The 22645-nt window shown below is 54.4% G+C and overlaps 1 protein-coding gene across 1 annotated transcript; it reads right to left on the reverse strand.

Annotated features, from left to right (window-relative positions):
• Positions 1-822: 822 nt before the first annotated feature.
• On the reverse strand, positions 823-21474 carry ZBTB4 (zinc finger and BTB domain containing 4). The gene is made up of 4 exons (XM_025362483.1): positions 21299-21474; positions 8396-8466; positions 6850-7950; positions 823-5348 (listed from the first exon to the last, which is right to left on the reverse strand). The coding sequence occupies exons 1-4, from the start codon at positions 21335-21337 to the stop codon at positions 3401-3403; spliced, it is 3159 nt and encodes a 1052-aa protein (XP_025218268.1). The 5' UTR covers positions 21338-21474; the 3' UTR covers positions 823-3400.
• Between the last annotated feature and the right edge of the window lie 1171 nt (positions 21475-22645).

Genomic DNA, 22645 nt, shown 5'->3' on the forward strand with positions numbered 1-22645 from the left:
AAAAAAAAAAAAAAAAAAAAACTATAGTAGGCCAGGCACGGTGGCTCACTCCTGTAATCCCAGCACTTTGGGAGGCTGAGGCGGGCGGATCATGAAGTCAGGAGTTCGAGACCAGCCTGACCAACATACTGAAACCTCGTCCCTACTAAAAATACAAAAATCACTTGAAACCGGGAGGTGGAGGTTGCAGTGAACCGAGATCACGCCACTGCACTCCAGCCTGGCCAACAGAGCAAGACTCTGTCTCAAAAATAAATAAATAAATACAGTAACACCAGGCCTGATTCCCCTGTTGGCAACAACTTGGCTAGAGCTTAGTGGCTGCCCACTCTGTCTGGTCAAGTTATTCATACCACAGTTCCTCAAAGCCCCTATACGCCTGACCCACGTCACTTAGTTTAGCTGCCCATTCTTCCATAACACTAGAAAAGATATAGGGGGCAAGGAGTTGAAGCGGGGAAGCTACAAGTGGAAAAAGAAAGGTTGTGTCTCTTAGGGGCATCACACATTTTGTGCCTCAGTCTTCTTTCAATTTGGAAGGAAGGTTAGACCTGGTTTAAGTCAGGGCCATTTTGGACATAGAGATCTTGCGCTCAGCAGGTTGTATGAACTAGACTGTTAACATTTCTGGCTGGAGGTTGGGCCAAAGTCAGCTTGAGCTGACAGTCAACAAGCCCTCACTCAACTACTCAATTGCTGGAAGTTGTTGTCCAAAGAGAGAGCACTGGGCCACAACTCGCAGGGATCCCTGTGGGACAAAGTTAGCATGTTCCTTTTCCCCAGACCCACCAGCCACGCAAATAATTGCACCTGGCATCCCACTGTGGAGCACAGTTCATTTGTCTTGTTGGTTTATTGGCCTACAGAGTTGGACACACACACAAATGCGGAGATAAATATTGGTCAGTTTCTCTAAATTTGGGTCCTCACTACGTATAGAGCTAGAGTCTGTAGAATTCTAAATCTTGCGTGCTGTGGCACAGAACCAGTGGCCTTCCCACTCTGCCACCACCCTTCTTCCCAGGGAACATGGGGAAAGAGGGCACGAACTAACAAGACTTGATCATTTTCAAAAGACAAAACTGCAAAATCCCAAATTTCCAACATCTGAAACTCACAATATTCAAATTCCCCAGTTCAAATACATATATTTTAATCTCCACGTCGCCACAATCTCATTTGTTGCCCAGAACCACCACATTCTGGAAGCTATTTTCCTTAATCATATTTTAAAAAAAATAAATGTCTACAATCTCAATTCTCCCAAAAAAATGTCCATGGTTTTGGAATTTTGACCTATTCTGAAGTTCCAATTCTCCGGTCCATCCTCAACCCTTCCATTTTCCCATGCCTGTTTGCCTCAGAGGAGTACGGGTTAAGGATATAGGGGCACTGTCATAACCTCTGCCCTTGCCTCCAGGCCTTCCTCAGTCTCTCTTGTGGTTCCGCTGTATAGATAGATAGATATATAATTTGTGTGTAGATATATATATATGTATTCTTTATTACGTATTTTTTTGCAGTTTTTCTAAAGTGCCAGAAACAAGATTTGTGGGAAATTTTAGTGATTTTTTTTTTTTTTTTTTTTGCATTTTTTCCCATTTGAAACTTCCCCCCCTTAAAAATTGGAACTTGGTACATTCAGTAGGAAATTCATCACTCAGGCTGTGGCCAAGACCAAGAAAAGTGCAAAGAGACAGAGGAGGAATGAAGGAGTGACTCCTCTGTGGTGAACATTCAGGGAGCCTGTCTAGAACCTCCCCCTTTGTATATGCTGGGAGGGTATGAGGGGTAGGAGGATGGTCCTGGCCCTCCCTAAACTCACCTCCCTCCAAAAGCCATGATCTTGCCCTTGGCAGTGATTGCTGCTAGGGCAGCCATCTTGGCCCCAAAAACAGTAGCTGGGGAAAAGGCTGGCATTTTGATGACAGCAACTTTTCCTTTTAAAACTGCACTCCTCTAATTCCCATTTGTCAAATTTGCTCCCCCAAACTGGCTCTCCCCTTGTGAGCTATTTTCTGGGGGGAGGTGGGTGGGATGGGAAATGTTTATCCAATCACAGAGCAGGGAGGCCCAGTTTTCAAAGAGAATTAGGAGCAAACATTTCTTCATCTCCCCCACTGGAAGGAAATACAGGGACCCCTGACCAGGGTTAACTAGTGCAAATTAGGGATTAGGGACTATTTAAAGTCCCTGTACCCCATCCCTAGGCTGGGATCTTTGGGTGAGGGGAACTGAGTCAAAGATGGGGTGTAAGGTGCTATTTTGAAGGGAAAGCTGGTGGGGATACCCCAAAGCCCACCAGAAGAGTAGAATGGTTCCCCCAAAACCATCTGGAGTGATTGGTGAGGGGAGTGATACTGGGGAGATGGGAATACAGGTAAGGATGGAAGGTCATGTGCAAATCCTGGGCTTACCCACCCATCCCACCCCTATCATTTTTCTGGCTATTTGGTCTAGTCTGGGAGAAACCATCAGGAAGAAAAACAGGGAGAAAGTAGATTCCCTTCTCCATCCCATTTGGAGTTCTTCCCTCCTGGCCCCCAAATCTGGTTTAGCCCAGAATAGGCCATATGTAGAGGCAGAAAGAGGTATGATCTGCTCACCTCTTTTGCCTTGGAAGAATCTGGAGCTCACTGGATTTGGGGGTCAAGATGGGGCCAATGCTTCCCTGCCCTGGACTGGGAAAGTGCTCAGCCACGGAACAGAAGGGCAGCCCTCCCCCAAACCTCCTTGACCTGGCTTGGGAGAGGCCATCTCCGAAGTCCAGGAATATGGGGAGGAACATGGAAGATCCAAAGGCATGGAAGCCGAGGAAGGCGTCTTGATGCAAGGGAAACAGGGACGTAGAGACCCACGCTTGGGAAGGATGGAACCCAAAGCCACACTCCCAGGCGGGTGGGGTCAGGTATCACAATGGTCTGGTCCAGGCCCTGGGCCACAAAGAATGGAATGTGCTAGGAAGCATCTGGGAAGGGCTTAGAGAAAGCTTCAGAACAAGGGGGGGTCATTAGGAGAGAGAGATGGTTTCCCCCTAGGTTTACGAATCAGGGGAGCAGGTTAGACATTCAGAGCTGGTGGGGGCCGTGAGTAGAGATTCAGGTTAAGTATATTGCTCAGTTGCCCCAAGGGCTGGAGAAGGGATGGAAGCTGGCCCTGCCCCTCATGGAGGCCATTCCCTGGAGGAAGATTGAGAGGGGAACCTTGAAAGATCCCTTCCCAGGAGATGGGAAAACTACAATCTCACACAAAGCAGCCTGACCCCTGAGCGCCAGGGGCCCCCAAGTCCCTGCACAAGAGTGTGGAGGGGCTCCCAAGGGGCAGGGAGGCCAGGGAGCTGGTAGTGGTGGGGGGTTCAGGGAGGGTGGCATCTGGTGAAAGGGGGATTGAGCCCCAAGGTTCACCCCACATCACCCTTCTGGGTTCTCTCAACCCCTGCCCTTTCCCCTTCTCCCTTAGGGGGAACTGGTGGAGGAAGAGTTGGGGGAGGTGGTGTTGGCGGGGTAGGGGGTGCTGCTTGAGGATTCACTGCGTAGCCAAAGACCCCTGGTAGGAAGGGAAGGGCCCCCCCACCCTTCTCATCAGGTAGGACCATGTTGAGAGCAACTGGGAGAGCGGCCAAGTTACTGAAGTTGTAAGGGTAAGCGGCAAGGAGCTGGGGGCCGTAGACGAGCGGGTAGGGCTCAGGGTAGAAAGTGACTTTGGCAGCCCCTATCCCCTCCATCCGGTCCCCCTCACCAGCTCCCACTGGCCCTTCACTCCCAGATTTTCCCCTGCCACCACCAGGTTCCCGGCCGCCCCCAATCAGGGCCAGTGGAAATTCCTGCACAGGTGGGTATGCATAGCTGCCCCCGCCTGCCACCACTGGGGGCTCCTCACCCCCTGAGATGACAGGGTCCTGGAGTGAGGCGGTCTCGGAAGCTTCCTCAGCAGCAGTGCTCCCGCCACCTGCCTCACCGCTGGATGAGGAGACTTGCATCTCTTGGGGGGCTTCCTCCTTGACATCCCCGGGCCGGGTGCCAGCGCTGCCCTTGGAATAGGCAATGACAGGTGTTGGGGTGCCCCCGGGCCGCTCAGCAGCATGCCTCTGCCCGTGGCGGCTCAGGGCAGCTGCGGTCTTGCACACCTTGGCGCAGTGGGGGCAGGTAAAGCGGGTGGAGGGCCTCCGTCCGGCCCGGGAGCTGTAGGAGCCCCCACCGTGGGCCTCTTGGTGCTTTCGCAGCTTTCTCAGGGTGGCAAAGGTCTGGGCACAGTCCCCACAGCGGTGCCTCCGCTCTGTGCGGGCACGTCCCGCTGGGCTCTCGGCTGCTGGGGTTTCCTCCCAGCTCCTCCGTTCTAGCTTCTGCCTCCAGCGTGGTGGCCGGCGGCCTCGTGGCGGCCCACTACCCACCACACTGGCACCTCCAGCAGCTCCAGCCTTGCGCTTAGGCTTGTAGGAGTAGTAGGGCCTCCAGAGCTGGTCCTCCCCACCAGCCTTTGATTCCTCCTCATCCTCCTCCTCCTCTTCGTCCTCCTCCTCTTCATCATCTTCAGTCTCCTCCATCTCCTCTCCGCTCAGCTCCCCAGGACGCAGGTCAGTCTCTGAGATGCGGCGCTTGACAATGGCCTCCTCCCCGATTCGCACAGTGATCTGACACAGTGGAGGTGGAGCCTGCAGCTGAGAGGGGCCCCGGCCAGCCCCTGCAGGGGCACCCCCACCTCCACCAATCCCGCCCACTGGCTTGGCTGTGTAAGTCAGAGTCCTTCCGGCCCGTGGATTCCGGCCCTTGGCCTCCTCCGTGGCGGTGGCCGTGGCTGGCCCTGCAGCGGTGGCTGGGCTGGCTGCTGTGGCTGGGCTGGTGGGTGTGGCTGCAGGCTCAGGGGGAGGAGGTGGGTATTCTCGTTTCTTGGGTGGCCTCGGGGGAGCAGTGTAAGTGATAACCGAGGCGGCTTGGGACCCTCCTGTGCTGGCCGTCCCACTCCCCCCTCCACCACTGCTACTGCCCCCATGGACAATGACAGAGGGGGCTGGGTGGGCAAAAGTGATGACAGAGGGTGGAGGGCCAGGCTCTGGGGCAGGTGGGGGCCCAGGCGGCGGGCTGGCTGGCATTGCCACAGGGGCCGGTGTGTTGAGGCTTGGAGAAAGAGGGGCCTCCGGGGCTCCCTGGCTGTAGGTCTTGTAGGGCCGCTTGGCTGCCCGCATGGGGAGCAGGCGGTAGAGCTTGAGTGTATTGAGCTTGGGCTTGTAGCCTCCATTGGGTGTCTTCTCACTGGCGAGGAGGCCCGGGCTAATGCCGTGGAAGGCTCGCTGGTGGGTCTTCAGGTTATAATAAGTGACAAAGGTCTCCCAACAGAAGATGCACTGGTACCTGGGTCAGCACAGCAGGGAACAGGGCAGGAACACAGCCACTTGAGTCAAGGGCCCTGAAGCCTCCCAGGTCCTCCTGCACCCTGCACTCAAACCTGTGACTCCCGCAGCCTTGCGCTGCCTCCCTCACCCAGCCAGCCTCAGTGCGGGGTGCCCATCTGAGCTCAGTGCCCCCACCGGCCGTGAGACTCTAGGCCTTGGCTGTTCCACTTGGGACCCAGCCTAACTCACAGAGCCTTCTTCTCAAGCCCAGATGACAGAATGCGGAAACGACTTACGAACAGGGACACCGCGTGGAAACACAAGGCCCTGCTCAGAATAGTGTAATGATTCCTGGACGTGCCTGTGCCGCCGCAGTCCTTTCCAGTGAGGGGAGCTTTCTCTTTCCCTCTAGCCCTTCCCCACGGCAGCAAGCCAGGACATGGAACAAAGAGACTTAATCAACCTCAGCTGATGAACCCTGGAGGCGAGGTTGCAGTGAGCCAAGATTGCTCCACTGCACTCTTGCCTGGGCAACAGAGCAAGACTCCATCTCAGAAAAAGAAAAGAAAAAAAAAACCTCAGCTGAAGGAACTGGGGCTGGAGGGAGGCAGACAGGTGAGTGGTGGTGAGCAGGGGCCTCAGGATGGCTTTTTTTTTTCTTTTCAAATTGTTTGTAGAGGCTGGGTGCAGTGGCTCATCCCTGTACTCCCAGCACTTTGGGAGGCCGAGGTTGGTGGATCACCTGAGGTCAGGAGTTCGAGAACAGCCTGGCCAACATGGTGAAACCTTGTCTCTACTAAAAATACAAAAATTAGCTGGGCATGGTGGTGCGCACCTGTAATCCCAGATACTCACGAAGCTGAGGCAGGAGAATCACTTGAACCCAGGAGGCAGAGGTTGCAGTGAGCTGAGATTGAACCACTGCACTCCAGCCTGGGGGACAGAGCGAGACTCAGTCTTAAAAAATAAAAATAAAAAAAAAGGCAGGTGTGGTGGCTCACGCCTGTATCCCAGAACTTTGGGAGGCCAAGGCAGGCAGATCACGAGGTCAGGAGTTCAAGACCATCCTGACCAACATGGTGAAACCCCAACTCTACTAAAAATACAATAAACAAAAATTATCTGGGCATGGTGACGCATGCCTGTAATCCCAGCTACTCAGGAGGCTGAGGCAGAATTGCTTAAACTGGGACCTGAGAGGCAGAGGTGGCAGTGAGCCGACATCGCACCACTGCACTCCAGCCTGGGCTACAGAGGGAGACCCTGTCTCAGAAAAAAAAAAAGAAAATAAAAGAAAAAAAAATTGTAGAGATGGGGTCTCTATGTTGTCCAGGCTTGTCTCAAACTCCTGGCCTCAAGCGATCCTCCCACCTCAGCCCCACAAAGTGCTGGGATTACTGCAGCTAGCCTAGTCTCAGGATAACTTTCTAGGCCCCAAGCCCCACCCATTGCTGCCCTTGTCCCTGTGATCTCTGAGTGCTGGCCTCCAGCCGCTCCCCCCGCCAGCCTGGACCACTCACCTGCGCTCCCCCGTGTGCCACACCTCATGCTTCGTGCGGTACTCCGCCAGGGCGAACACTTTCTCGCAATAGCGGCAGGGGTACTTCCTCCGCCACGAGTGTACATTGCTGTGTCTCTTCAGACTGGACAGGGTCACATAGGAACGCTCACAAGCTGCGCACACATACAACACGTGGCCTCCCACTACCTTCACCACGTGCTCGGGGCCTCCTCGGAAGCCCGCCGGTGGAGGCAGGGCTGAGGCGTCCACCCCTGCAGGACCACCAGGGCCAGCGCCCCCGGCTCCCAGCCCTGTAGACCCCCGAGTGCTAGCCCCTCGTCGGCACTGGGCCTCATGGGTCTGCAGCCGTTTGGGATGGATGAAGCTTTTTCCACATTGGGGGCAGGGGAGGGGCCGCCGGGGTAGGGAGCACTGCAAGTCAGGGGCCTGGGCCTCAGCCCTGTCACCCTCCCACTCCCCAGCTGGCCTGGGCCGGGGCCCGAAGCTGTCCTCTTCAGGCTGCGAGGTGGCCATGGGGGCTGGGGTAGGAGGTACCCAGGCATCACCTCCCTCCCCCAGGCCCTGAAGGCGGGAGATACCCAGACGGCGCCCCAAAGCTCCAATCTCTGCTACAGCTGCACCGTCCCCTCCACCACCAGGCAGTGCGAGCCGGGCGCTATAGATGAAGTTGAGGACATCAGAAAACGCAGCTGCTGGGACCCCTGGCAACTCCAGGACCCGGGGCGGGGAAGAAGCAGGGGGAGAGGCTGGAGGGGGAGAGGAAGAGGAAGAGGAGGAAGAAGAGGAAGCAGAGGAGGAGGAAGAGGAAGACGACGAGGAAGACGAGGAGGAGGAAGAGGCAGCTGTGGTGGTGGCAGGGTTGGGTGCGGAGCCCCCTGTAGCTGGTGGGAGGGGCAGTGGAGCTGAAGTGAGCAGGGCCTCTCTGAAGAAGGGACTCGAAGCAGCCAGGACGCTGCGGTGAGCAGGGAACTTGGTGTCTCCGGCTATGAGGGTGACGTCACAGAAGAGGCCACGGAGCCGCTGTTCATTGAGCTGGCGCAGGACGGCGGGGGCATGAGACGGGTCCGTCACCTCTGCAGGGGGGGGGCATGGTGCCAGCCTAGACAGTGGGAGAAGAGGCCAGGTAGAGTCTCGGAGGCTGGGCAGAGAGCAGAGGCTTCTAAGGCCAGGCAAAGAGAGGGTCAGGAGCTGCTGGTCAGAAGCCAGTGGAAGGCTGATCACTTCAGGCCACAGAAGGCAGGACTTGGCCCTTAGCCACCCAAGTCTGGCCAGCATCCAAGACCAGTATGTCTAACTCACTTCTGTGGCTGGAAGAGGCCAGAGATACCTCAGGTCATGGTGAAGGTCAAGGGGTCATGACCTCTGAAGTCACAGACTAGAGAGGTAAGCGAGGGCAACCTCTCTCATGGGAAGGAGGAGGAAGCGCCACAACTCCTGATAGCCATTTCACAGAACTCCCCAGCCTAGACAAAATGGCCGCCCCTGCTGGCCTGCTGCCTTGCGTCTACTTTTCCCTCACTGTAGACCTCTGGGTACCTTCTCACCTGAGAGCACAGCCAACATGGAGTGGGGTGGGGGGTGGCTCAGCGAGTCCCTTCTGCTGGGCCTCTTCCTTCTGTGGAGAAACAGAAACCATGTCAGGGGAACCTACAGGAGGAGCAGGAGAGGGTCATCAGGGAGGGAAGTGGGAGGAAAAGCCCCCAGGAAGTGGGGAGGGGTGCAGGACTGTGGCCAGAGAGGACATCCGGGTGAGCCCGGACCCCTCCCCAGAGCCTCTGCCAGGTTATTTGTTTAGCTGCGTCCGGTCAAACCTGGGAGGCCACGCAGATTATTACAGAGCCTTGTTCTGCAGGCCCAGAGAAGTACAGTGACAAGATAATTTGCATATTCTCAATTCACCTCCAAACAATATAGTAGCACAGGTCCAGCCCATAGGTTCAGGGAAGCCTGTCACAGCACTCTCAAGTCCCTTTGGCCCAATCTCCAGGGCTCAGAGAAAGTCAAAGATTTGCATGTTGTCATTCATCACAATGGTCTCATTTACATATCAAAATAATTTGTGAGCTTTTAAAAATGGGACCTAAGCTGGCAGATATTCAAATGAGGAGAGGACCTCCTCATATCCTCCCAGCCCCATAAATCTTAGAGGGGGTTTCTGGCCCAGCTGCCAGGCAACCATTGAAGCCCACTGACCCCTACACAACTGCCAGCTTGCTCCAGTCTCTGGAGGGCACTGGAAAGGCCACAAGACCAGGAGGCCTGGTCCCACACCTCACTCAGAGACCTGATGCCCTAGGGATTTGGGCTGAAAAAGCAGCATAATCAAGGCCGGGTGCGGTGGCTCATGCCTGTAATCCCAGCACTTTGGGAGGTAGAGGTGGGCAGATCACGAGTTCAGGAGATCGAGACCATCCTGGCTAACACGATGAAACCCCTGGCTAACATGGTGAAACCCCATCTCCACTAAAAATACAAAAAATTAGCCAGGCGTGGTGGCGCATGCCTGTAATCCCAGCTGCTTGGGAGGCTGAGGCAGGAGAATCACTTGAACCGGGGAAGTGGAGGTTGCAGTGAGACGAGGTCACGCCACTGCACTCCAGCATGGGCCACAGAGCGAAACTCCATCTCAAAACAAACAAACAAAAAAAAACAAACCCAAAAAACAAAGGGAAGAGCAGGCAACTCAAAGGCAAGCTCAGGCAGTCAGCAGCACAGAAAGCACCGCACGGCCACTTTCTCCTGCAGGCACCATCAGGGCCTCGAGGACTCTTTTCAGTTGAAGGTTTGAGTTTGAAAGCCAGACTTATCCGGAGTCACACAGCGTTGATAATGACAGGTGGCACCTATTTAGAGATCCAGGCCTGCAGAATTGAGAGCAGAGCTCTCCGGACCCTCTCCTCTGCCCTCCACAAAGCCTGGGAGCCGTCACCCATCTTTGAGGGTGTCCTTCCATATCCCATGGGCCACACGTGTCTTCAGAGGCGTTCGGAATCAGGAGTTTCTCATACAATTCCCATCCCCTGAAAAATATTCTTTCCCATTTATCACTCATACTATCTGGACTCAAAGGCCTTTTCCCCACATATACCCCATTTCGCATTCCCCAAAATATTTTCCTGACACCTTTCCTGGATGGGAAGAAGGAAGATGGTAAACAGTGATGATATTCCAAAGTTTTAACAACCCTGTCTGCCAGGGACCGATCAGGTTCTAGGTCAAGTGTTACCCTGTCAATTGGTGAATTTCAGATAGGTCAGGCATCCTGAGGAAGGGGCCTCACTGCATTCGTGGGCTGGTGCTCAGGCCTGCTACTCACTTCCATGATAACCACTGGCCCACTGGGACCCCAAGAGTCAGTGTTTTATTTGAATTACCTCATTTGTTCCTTATTACTACCCTGAAAGGTAGCAGTTAGCTTTCCCGCTTTTTAAATTTGTATTTATTTATTTATTTTGAGATGGAATCTCGCTCTGCACCCAGGCTGGAATGCAGTAACGCAATCTCAGCTCACTGCAAACTCTGCCTCCCGGGTTCAAGCGATTCTCCAGCCTCAGCCTCCTGAGTAGCTGGGATTACAGGCACCCACCGCCACGCCTGGCTAATTTTTTGTATTTTTAGTAGAGATGGGGTTTCACCCTGTTAGCCAGGGTAATCTCGATCTCCTGATCTTGTGACCCGCTCGCCTAGGCCTCCCAAAGTGTTGGGATTACGGGCATGAGCCACCACACCCGGTCACTATCCCTCCTTAAGGCCAGACACTGTGGCTCACACCTGTAATCCCAATACTTTGGGAGGCCGAGGTGGGTGGATCATCTGAGGTCAGGAGTTCCAGACCAGCCTGGCCAATGTGGAGAAACCCCATCTCTACTAAAAATAATTTTAAAAAAAATTAGCCAGGCATGGTGGTGGGTGCCTGTAATCCCAGATACTTGGGAGGCTGAGGCAGGAGAATCGCTTGAACCCAGGAAGTAGAGGCTGCAGTGAGCCGAGATAACTCTGGATGGAGATTGATCCAGCCTGGGTGACAGAGTGAGACTCTGTCTCAAAAAATAAAAATAAAAATAAATAAAAAATAGGCCAGGCACGGTGGCTCACGCCTGTAATCCTAGCAGTTTTGGAGGCCGAGGCGGGTGGATCACGAGGTCAAGAGATTGAGACCATCCTGGCCAACATGGTGAAACCCCATCTCCACTAAAAATACAAAAATTAGCCAGACACGGTGGCGGGCACCTGTAGTCCCAGCTACTCGGGAGGCTGAGGCAGGAGAATCACTTGAATCCAGGAGGCGGAGGTTGCAGTGAGCCGAGATTGAGTCACTGCATTCCAGTCTGGTGACAGAGCGAGACTTTGTCTCAATAAATAAATAAATAAATAAATAAAATGACAGACTATGGGCTGGGTGCAGTGGCTCACACTTGTAATCTCAGCACTTTGGAAGGCTGAGGCAGGTGGATTTCTTGAGCTCAGGAGTTCGAGACCAGCTTGGGCAAGATGGAAAAACCTGGTCTCTACAAAAAATACAAAAAGTAGCCAAGTGTGGTGGTGTGCACCTGCAGTCCCAGCTACTCAGAAGGCTGAGGTGGGAGCATCCCTTAAGCCCAGCAGTTCAAAGCTGCAGTGAGCTATGATTGTGCCACTGTACTCCAGCCTGAGTGACAGAACCAAAAAAATAAAATAGGCTGGGCGTGGTGGCTCATGCCTGGAATCCCAGCACTTTGGGAGGCCGAGGTGGGTGGATCACCTGAAGTTCAGAAGCTCGAGACCAGCCTGGCCAACATGGTGAAACCCCATTTCTACTTAAAATATAAAAAATTAGCAGGGCATGGAGGCAGGCACCTGTAATCCCAGCTACTCAGGAGGCTGAGGCAGGAGAATCACTTGAACCCAGGAGGCAAAGGTTGCAGTGAGCCGAGATCGCGCCAGTGCACTCCAGCTTGGGCAACAAGAATGAAACTTCATCTCAAAATAAATAAACAAATAAAATAAATGTCAGATTATGGTTTACAGATGCTAGGTAGCTGGCCCGAGGACATAGGAGCAGCTAGTAGCAGGGCTGGGATCTGATCCCAGGAAGTTTGGCTCCAAAGCCTATGTTCCTGATGACTTCACGACTTCACCTTACATTAATGAAGGACGTGTTTATGGCACCCACCAGGGCTCAAATAGCCTACCTGGGTGCCTTTCTGAAAATTAGAAGCGGCCGGGCGCGGTGGCTCACGCCTGTAATCCCAGCACTTTGGGAGGCCGAGGCGGGCGGATCACAAGATCAGGAGATCGAGACCACAGTGAAACCCCGTCTCTACTAAAAATACAAAAAATTAGCCGGGCGCGGTGGTGGGCGCCTGTAGTCCCAGCTACTCAGGAGGCTGAGGCAGGAGAATGGCGTGAACCCGGGAGGCGGAGCTTGCAGTGAGCCGAGATCGCGCCACTGCACTCCAGCCTGGACTCCGTCTCAAAAAAAAAAAAAAGAAAATTAGAAGCAAGGTTCTTTCTTCCAGGAGGCAGCAGCCCTGTGTAGGTGAGCAAAGTCAAGGTTTGCCTCCAGTCCCCATTCACCGCATTGGCTGGGCCTGCCAACCTGCACAACCATATTGGTGGACTTGGTGCCTATGCATGTGTGACTGTGTGCTAACTGCCACCGTACTTGGACGAGACCTGTCAGGGCTTCTAAGAACCAGAGACACCCAATGCTGGACTGGCCCTTAGGGATCACACACACAATCATCGTCATCATGGTCTCTGTAGCTGCCATTTGTGAATTTTTTTTTTTTTTTTTTTAGACAGGGTCTTATTCTGTTGCCCAAGCTGGAGTGCAGTGGTGTGAACATGGCTCACTGCAGCCTCAACCTCCTGGAATAAAATGATCCTCCTGCCTCAGCCTCCTGAGTATCTGGGACCATAGGCATATGACATAATGCCTGGCTTATTTATTTACTTTTGTAGAGATGGGGTCTTGCCGTGTTGCCCAGGCTTGAAATACTCACCATGTGCAAAGTATAATGCTAAGCATTTTATCTGTATCATCTCATTTCAACACTCAAAATGGCCACAGTGAGGCAACAGGCTTAGAGAAATCAAATACTCTAAACTCCTCCCTTTGAGGTAGAGGGAAGGTAGTGATGGGGTTATCTGCCTCAGATTTTGTTGCTAGCCAATCCAGCGTTTGGACGAAGCTTAAGTTCAACTGCCCTGTGACTGGCTACTGCCCTGCAAGGCCTTATAGGAAGTGGAGAAGACCAGCTATGTGACCCCAGGCAGGTTACTTAACCTCTCTGTATCTGTTTCCTTGTCCGTACGGTGGGGACGATTAACAGTTCCTACCTTGTGGGGTTGTTATAAAAATTAAGCGAGCCAACAAGTGGCAATATCTAGTTCGTAGAACTCAGTCCTGGAAAATGGTGGAGAGAAGCGGTGAAGAAAAAAAGGCATAAATTGGGCTTCATGGTAGGTTTGGTGGCTCTGTGGTTTTCAAGTTTTTTGTTTGTTCTTACCATTTCTACTCTTCAATGCCTGTGTGACCTCAGAGGTGGCACTGAGGTGGGGATCTGAGCATGGACACCAGACACGCCCTACGTCTTGTGGTTCCCTCTGGCTGGAATGTTCTTTCCTCCAGATAACCTCATGCAGTGAAGCCCAACTTCCTTTAAGCCTTGACTTAGAAGCCACCTTCCCCTGAGGCCTTCCCCGGCCACTCCCCACTTCCTAAAACTTCCTATCTCCCTACCCTACTTTATTTTACTCCTTAGCACTTAGTAACCCTTTTTTTTTTTTTTTTTTTTGAGACAGAGTCCAGTTCTGTCACCCAGGCTGGAGTGCAGTGGTGTGATCTGGGCTCACTGCAACCTCCTCCTCCGAGGTTCCAGCAATTCTCCTGCCTCAGTCTCCCGAGTAGCTGGGATTACAGGCGCCCAACACCACACCTGGCTAATTTTTTTTTCTTCTTTTTTTTTTGAGACACAGTCTCACTCTGTTGCCCAGGCTGGAGTGCAGCGGCACAATCTCCGCTCACTGCAGCCTCTGCCTCCCCAGTTCAACCAATTCTTTGCCTCAGCTTCCTGAGTAGCTAGGATTACAGGCACCCACCACCATACCCGGCTAATTTTTATATTTTTAGTAGAGATGGGGTTTCACCATCTTGGCCAGGCTGGTCTTGAACTCCTGACCTCGTGATCCACCTGCCTTGGCGTCCCAAAGTTCTGGGATTACAGGCGTGAGCCACTGCGCCCAGCCTGCCTAATTTTTTCATATTTTTAGTAGAGGTGGGATTTCACCATGTTGGTCAGGCTGGTTTTGAACTCCTGACCTCAAGTGATCTGCCCGCCTCTTCTGCCTCTCCAAGTGCTAGGATTACAGGCATGAGCCACTGCACCTGGCCATTCTTTTTTTTTTTTTTTTTTTGAGACGAGGTCTCACTCCGTTGTCCACGTTGGAGCGCAGTGGCACAATCACGGTTCATTGCAGCCTCAACCTCCCAGGCTCTCGTGACCGCCCACCTCAGTGTCCCTAGTAGCTGGCACCACAGGTACACACCACAATGCGCAGTTAATTTATTTGTTATTTTTAGTAGAGACTGGATCTCCCTATGTTGGCCAGGCTTTTCTTGAACTCCTGGGCTCAAGTGATCCTTCTGCCTCAGCCTCCCAAAGTGCTGGGATGACATGCATGAACCACTGAAACTGGCCCAACTGTTTCTCTCCCTTTTTTTTTTCAGGGGGGACACAGTCTAGCTCTGTTGCCCAGGCTGGAGTGCAGTGGCACGATCTCGGCTCACTGCAACCTCCGCTTCCCGGGTTCAAGCGATTCTCCTGCTTCAACCTCCCGAGTCACTGGGACTACAGGTGCCCGCCACCATGTTTTTTGTTTTTTTTTGAGATGGAGTCTTGCTCTGTCATCCAGGCTGGAGTGCAGTGGCACGATCTCAGCTCACTGCAAGCTGTACCTCCTGGGTTCACGCCATTCTGCTTCAGCCAACTGAGTAACTGGGACTACAGGCGCCCGCCACCACTCTCAGCTAATTTTTTTTTTGTATTTTTAGTAGAGACAGGGTTTCACTGTGTTAGCCAGGATGGTCTAGATCTCCTGACCTTGTGATCCTCCTGCTTCGGCCTCCCAAAGGGCTGGGATTACAGGAGTGAGCCACCGCGCCCAGCCAGGCCCGGCTACTTTTTGCATTTTTAGTAGAGATGGGGTTTCACCATGTTGGCCTGACTGGTCTTGAACTCCTGACCTCAGGTGATCTGTCTGCCTTGGCCTCCCAAAGTGCTGGGATTACAGAGCCCGGTCAACTGTTTATCTTTTTTTGAGACTGGATCTTGCTCTGTTGCCCAGGCTGGAGTACAGTGGTGGGATTGAGGCTCACTGCAGCCTTGACCTCCTGGGCTCCAGTGATCCTTTACCTCTCAGCCTTCTGAGTAGCTGGGACTACAGGTACCTGCCACCATGCCCAGCTACTTTTTGTATTTTTTGTAGAGATGAGGTTTCACCATGTTCCCCAGGGCTGGTCTTGAATTCCTGGGCTCAAGCAATCCGCCCAGCTCAGCCTCCCAAAGTGCTGGGATTATAGTGGAGAGCCACTGTGCCCAGCTCCTATTTCTTATTTATGTCCGGAATGTAAGCTCCAAGGGGTAAAAGGTAGGATTTTTTGGAGTTTTGTTTTGTTTTTGAGATGGCGTCTTGCTCTGTTGCCCAAGCTGGAGTGCAGTGGCGTGATTTCTCTCGGCTTACTGCAACCTCCGCCTCCTGGGTTCAAGCAATTGTCCTACCTCAGCCTCCCAAAAACCTGGAACTCTAGGCATATGCTACCACACCTGGCTAATTTTCGTATTTTTAGTAGAGACAAATACCATGTTAGCCAGGCTGGTCTCGAACTCCTGACCTCAGGTGATCCACCTGCCTCGGCCTCCCAAAGTGCTGGAATTACAGGTGTGAGTCACCGTGGTCAGCCTTTTTTTTTTTTTTTGACATGAGGTCTTGCTTTGTTACCCAGGCTGGAGTACGGTGGTGTTACCACAGCTCCCTGCAGCCTCGACCTCCCCCAGGCTCAGGTGATTCTCAAATTTCAGCCTGTCAAGTAGCACCACCCAGCGAATTTTTTGTATTTTTAGTAGAGATAGTGTTTCACCATGTTTCCTAGGTTGGTCTTGAACTCCTGGGATCAAGCAATTCACCTCCTTGGACACCCAAAGTGTTGGAATTACAGGTGTGAGCCACAGTACCCAGCCAGGGGTAGTGAATTTTGTCTGCTTTGTTCACTGCAGTATCTCAAGTCCTTAGAATAGGGCCTAGCACATAATGGGTGGTTAAAAACAAAACAAAAAAACAGGTAAATGAATGAACCTGTCCTCAAAGTCCATCCTCCAGGAACAAAGCCATTATCCATGACGGACTAAGTTGGCCCAGAGATAGGGATGACCATTATAACTTGACCGCTTCTGGGCCAGGCAAGTGGCGCACGCCTGTAATCCCAGTACTTTGGGAGGCTGAAGCGGGCAGATCACTTGAGGTCAGGAGTTCCAGACCAGCCTGGCCAACATGATGAAACCCTGTCTGTACTAAAAATATAAAAATTAGCCGGGTGTGGTGGTACACACCTGTAATCCTAGCTACTCAGGTGGCTGAGGCAGGAGAATTGCTTGAGCTGGGGAGGTGGTGGTTGCAGTGAGCCAGAGATTGCGCCACTGCATTCCAGCCTGGGTGGCAGAGTGAGACTCTGCCTCAAAAAAAAAAAAAAAAAAAAAAAAAGGCCGGGTATGGCCAGGTCACGCCTGTAATCCCAGCACTTTGGGAGGCCAAGGCAGGTGGATCACCTGAGATCAGGGACTGACCACCAGCCTGGCCAACATGGTGAAACTCGGTCTCTACCAAAAATAAAAAATTAGCTGGGCGTGGTGTTGGACGCTTGTAATCTCAGCTACCTGGGAGGCTGAAGCAGGAGAATCACCTGAACCTGGAAGGCGGAGGTTGCAGTGAGCTGAGATCATGCCATTACACTCCAGCCTGGGCAACAAGAGCGAAATTCCGTCTCAATAAAAAAAAAAAAAAAAAATTGGCCAGGCGCGGTGGCTCAAGCCTGTAATCCCAGCACTTTGGGAGGCTGAGATGGGCGGATCACGAGGTCAGGAGATCGAGACCATCCTGGCTAACACGGTGAAACCCCGTCTCTACTAAAAAATACAAAATATTAGCCGGGCGTGGTGGCGGGCGCCTGTAGTCCCAGCTACTCGGGAGGCTGAGGGAGGAGAATGGCGTGAACCCGGGAGTCGGAGCTTGCAGTGAGCTGAGATCTGGCCACTGCACTCCAGCCGGGGGGCAGAGGGGGGATCCATTTTCAAAAAAAAAAAAAAAAATTTAAAAAACCATAAATAAGTTGACCACTCTGGAGTCCTCACAATTTGCCCCATACTCTTCTTGGGACCTCACACACACTGCCTCATTTAATGATATTCTCAGTACAGCCACCCCCAGTAGGTATTTATATTATCCCGTTGCCCAGGTTGGAGTGCAGTGGCATGATCTCAGCTCACTGCAACCTCCGTCTCCCAGGTTTAAGCAATTCTCCACCTCAGCCTCCAGAGTAGCTGGGATTCCATGCCCAGCTAGTTTTTGTATTTTTAGTAGAGACAGGGGTTCTCCATGTTGGCCAGGCTGGTCTTGAACTCTTGACCTCAGGTGATCCCCCTGCCTTGGCTTCCCAAAGTGCTGGGATTACAGGCATGTGCCACCACGCCCCGTCATATTATTCTAATTTTACAGAAGAGGAAACCAAGGCTCAGAGAGGGATATACCTTGCTCGAGATCGCACAGCTTGTAAATAGCAGTCAAGATTCGAATCCAGGCCCGGCTGACCCCAGATGCTCAATCTTTCCCTCTGCCATACTGCTAGACCTGGCCCTGAAGGGGCCTATGGCCCGCCAGCTGGTTACATAAACCACCGCACAAGGTCTCACGTGCTAAGTGCTAAATGTGTCATGTCTGACTCCACCCTTTCCCTCGCTCCCACATCCAGCAGTCATCAAGTGTGGCTGAAACCGCGGCCGAGCTTGGGAATGGCTCTGGAAATCTTCCCTTCAATAGCTCAGGTCCTTGTTAACATTCACATGGTCCAAGGCTATAGCCTCCCAGCTACCCCCTGGCCTCCAGGCTTACCTTCCTCCACCCAGCCCTCCTCCCACCGAGGGTCAACGTCCCTAACCACAGTTCAGGAATATCACTCCTGGGCTCAAAACCTCCACTGGTCCCCACTGACTCTAGAATAAAATTCAGATTCTTCTACCAGGCAGTCAAGGGCTCTAGTCTAGCTCCAATCTTCCTTTTTAATCTTGCCTTGTGTTATCCTCTTCAAACACACAGTAATCAGTGTGAGCCGGGTGTGGTGGCACGTACCCATATAGTCCCAGCTACTCAGCAGGCTGAGGCTAGAGGATTGCTTGAGCCCAGGAGTTTGAGTCCAGCCTGGGCAACATAGTGAGACCTCATCTCTAAACAAATGAATGAAACCCCAGACACCCAGTGTGCCCTCCAGCTTCTACATGACCCACACCTGCACACCTTTGCCTGTGCTGGCTTGTCCTGTCAGAAATGCTCTTTCCCCAAGCTTGTCAAAATCCCTCCAAAACATTAAGATCTAACTCCAAGGCCACCTCCTTCTTGGCCCTCCCTGACTGACAAGATGAGGACAATCTCTCCTTCCTCTGACTCATCAACCTTTTGTGCCCCTATGGCCACCATCCACCTTATGCAGCAGCAGAGACTCAGGTTCTCATGGCCTCAGCTGGGGCTCCCTGAGCATCTGGGTCTTCTGAAATGGACTGCTGCACAGATGCTAAGTTCTGCAGTAACTGGGGAGAAGAGTGTTGGAGGCAATTGCACAGAAAGGACCATCCACTGAATGTTCCAGAAGGTAGCACAGTACAGTAGTTAAGAGCATAAGATCTGCAACCTGATTGCCCAGGTTCAAATACAGCTTCACCTCTCACTAGCTAAGGTGACTTGGGACAAATTACTTAACTTCTCTGGCCCTCAGCTGCCTCGCTTGAAAAAGGGAGGTAATTACAGTGCCTACTTCATGGTGTTGGTCGGAGGACTGAGTGGTCACACGTAAGCACCCTGAAGACAGTGGCTGGTGCACGGTCAGTGCTAAGCAAGTGTGTGCTGCCATTATTATCAGCCAAGCCCCAAGAAGGGAATTCCCAGTCCTGATGGAGGGCTGACAGGGGCTGTGCCAGCCCCCAGACTGCAGCCACTTTCGGGTCCGTTTCCCACGTGCTTTCGGAAGATATGCAGGGCAGGCAATCAGCCCCATTCCGCAGATGAGGAACTGAGCTTCCTTCAGATCAAGTGCCAGTGAGGGAATGGTAAAGACGCCAGAGCTCCTCAGCCCTGGGCCATGGCTCCTTTCTCTTCACCAGGCTGTCACTGTGCACCTGTTGTGCAGGCTCCCCCAGGCGGCCACCCCCTCCCAGCCCCCCATGCCGGAGGGCCTGTCCACAGCACCCTCCCTTCCCCTACGTACACACATCCTTCCAGTGGGGCCAGGCACAGTAGACAGTGGTGTGCAGGCTTGGAATGCACTCGCACACACACCCCTAGAAGGGCCCAGGCCCCAAAGGTGAGGAAAACCTGTTCTGAGGAATCTGCCTAGTGAGCAAATTCCGTTCCGAGGCCCTTCCACCGTCGCAAGAGTGGGGCCCAGTGTGCGTCAGAGATACCCACAAGGGGGGCAGAGAGAGGGAGAGGGTGAAGCAGGAGGAGGCTGAAAACTTCACGTTTCTTTTTTCCATTTTAGTGACAAGAGTCACACCCAGCCTTTACATAAACATGGCCAAGGAGCCGCTCTGTCTAAGCTTACTTCCCTTGTGGCCGCCCAGCCTCTCCTCCGGGTGACCCTGACATGCTGGGCAGGCTGATGAGGGGCAAACACACAGACCCTGCAAAGATTAGCTGGGCCGCCTGACAACACCCATGCCTCCCGCCGGCCGCCATGCGCTACCCTGCATTTATCTCCCGCCTTCCTCATACCAAATCCCCTCCGCAGCCCCACCACCACTTAAGCACACAGACGGCAGGCACGCATACACAGCCTGCTTGCGGCTGGCCTCTTGGGTCTGAGGCCCACACTACCCTTGTCACGCCACCTCCCTCCCCACATGTGTTTTCTGACCAGCTTGCCTCCCAGCCCAGCAGCCCGGACAGGCTCCTACAAACAACGTCACAAAAGAATCCTGTGGAGAATGTTGCAAACGCAGAACCTTTCCCTTGCTTGGCTGCCCATGATCCCACAAACACAAGTGGCGCATTCCACCCCGAACCCCTCACGCCAATGCCAGCTGACCCACAGGCCCAAGACACACCCTGGGGTTCCTCACTCCAGATCTTCCGGATCTGAGTTCTAGACGCGCAGCCCCCATGCAACACGCTCATGACGGACACGCAAACCCATCCATCGCCCTCTTTACCACTGGACCACACCTCAACAGAGCAACAGAAATGGGACCCAGACGTGACGCCTTCTGACTAAAAGGCCCACAAACCGCCCCCTCCAAAAGGGCACATACACTGCATCCTGGCACCCTCCGCAACACATACAGCATGCCAGCTCTGCAGAAAACAGTTCATAAACAGGTCATAGGTGCAGCACAAGACGCACATGCGAGAAAACACATGCTGGAGAAAACACACAGCCCCACATCGAACAAACTCTGCACCAGCATGCTGTGCCCTGCTCAGAATGCCCATCTGTCACCCAGAGCCACAGGGCTCGTCTTGTAACTCTGCCCCACAACACTGGACACCCCTTCTGGCTTTCTACCTCCATGGCCCAGGGAGGGCCCTACCCAGACCCCTGGCTGCCAGCAAACGGTGGTGCCCAGGAGAGGTTTACCTTGCCCCACCACACAGCACGAGACACACGATCTCCAAGACTCACAGCCACAACCCTGCCCCGACGGCGCGGTGGTTCCGGGGCCCCAGCTCGCCCTGCGCACCCCGCACACCCCAACTCTGGGGCGCTCGGCGGCCCACCCCTCCCCCTCTCTGCCTGGCTCCTACGCCATCGCCCTCCCAGCAGCTTGCAGCGCTTGCCCGGGCTCACACCCGCCCCACCCCACCCCCAACCTGCCCCACGGGGGGAGGGGGACATTAGGCTGCAGAATTAACCCTTCAAAGGGGGAGTGAGCGCCGCCCCTTCCACGGCCCCAGGCGATCGCGTCCCCCGGCCGCCGCTCGCTCGGACGCCATACCAGGGCCCCCTTAGTCGCCCCCCAGCGTCGTGTGCGCCCGGGGGCGGGGCCAGGCTCAGCCCCCGACCCCTGCGCCCCCAGGTCAACCCCAAAGGAGAGCGGTCTGGGCGCGGGGCGCGGCCGGGGCTCCGCGGCGCCGGGCAGCGGAGAGGGGGCCCGGCAGTTGGCTCCGGTCCGCCCTGGCCCTGCCCAGTTCGCCCCGGGGCCCACCTGACTGTGATGGCGCCGCGTCCGCCAGGCCCGGCTCATCACCGTGGCCGCCCCCGGCCGCTCCGGTTTCGCCCGCCTCCAGCTCCGGCTCCGGCTCCGGCTCCGGCCCCGGCCCCCCCAGCGCCTGGCCCCGGCCCGGCCCCGCTGCCGCCGCCGCCGCCGCCGCCGCCGCTGACATCATCGGCTCCCCCCGCCCCGGTCCTACCCCCACCCCCACCCCCGGAAACAGTCCCCCCCCAGCGCCGCCGCCGTCGCCGCCGAGAGGAGGCCGGCGCAGCGCAGCCGACACCGACACAAAGCTCCGAGCGCCCGACGGCCTTCCCCGGGACTGATCCCCGCGGCAGGACACCGCGCCGCGCTGGGCCACCGGGCGGGTGGACACCGAGCCGGGCGCGGGCCGGATTGCAGCACCCCGGCAGGGGCGCAAGACCACCGACCCCCAGGGAAAGGGCTCCCTCCGCCCTTCCCCCTGCACGCCCTTCACTCAGCGGTGCACACTGCCTGAAAGCATTTAACACACAGGCTCTCAGGGTGCAGACATGACATGGCAGACTCATAATCAGGCCCAGTGGGACCCACAGACTCAGGGTCAGCACACTCAAAGAGGGCCAGCCCTGGACACACACACACACACCCTCTTCAGGAATGCGCAGGAACGCTCAGCAGGCCGCGGAAAAGGAAGGCCCTGGCCATGCACACGGGGCACACATTAACGACCACCAGCGCAAATGAACACACGAAGCTGGCTGGGTACTTTGTCCCCACCAGCAGATAGATCCACATCTGTATCCTTGAACATAAATGCAGAAGCCTTGTTGTCGGCCTCTGGGGACAGCATCAACAAAACACCAGGTGGAAGCACACACAGAAAAAAACACATTCCTGAAACTCCACAGGGACAATCCCAAGAACTCCTCCCTGGTGCTGGAAAATTAAAAACTAAGGAGATAGAGGAGCCAGGCTTCAGAGCTCCTTGCCTTAAAACCTCTCTGAGGCCGGGTGCGGTGGCTCACGCCTGTAATCCCAGCACTTTGGGAGGCAGAGGCGGACGGATCATGAGGTCAGGAAATCAGGAAATCGAGACCACCCTGGCTAACACAGTGAAACCCGTCTCTACTAAAAATACAAAAAAATTAGCCGGGTGTGGTGGCGGGCGCCTGTAATCCCAGCTACTTGGGAGGCTGAGGCAGGAGAATGGCGTGAACCCGGGAGGCGGAGCTTGCAGTGAGCCGAGATGGCTAGATGGTGCCACTGCACTCCAGCCTGGGCTGGGCAGGGTGGGTCATGCCTGTAATCCCATCACTTCGGGAGGCTGAGGTGGGGTGGATCACTTGACGTCAGGAGTTC

The sequence above is a fragment of the Theropithecus gelada genome, chromosome 16 (assembly GCF_003255815.1).
Source record: "Theropithecus gelada isolate Dixy chromosome 16, Tgel_1.0, whole genome shotgun sequence".
Classification (NCBI taxonomy): domain Eukaryota; kingdom Metazoa; phylum Chordata; class Mammalia; order Primates; family Cercopithecidae; genus Theropithecus; species Theropithecus gelada.

Coding starts and splice junctions, on each gene's coding strand:
- ZBTB4 (XM_025362483.1), bottom strand. CDS start 21,337: ATGAGCCGGGCCTGGCGGACGCGGCGCCATCACAGTCAG. Junction 8,467..21,298: donor CGCGGCGCCATCACAGTCAG/GTGGGCCCCGGG, acceptor GTTTCTCCACAG/AAGGAAGAGGCCCAGCAGAA. Junction 7,951..8,395: donor CATGTTGGCTGTGCTCTCAG/GTGAGAAGGTAC, acceptor CCCACTGTCTAG/GCTGGCACCATGCCCCCCCC.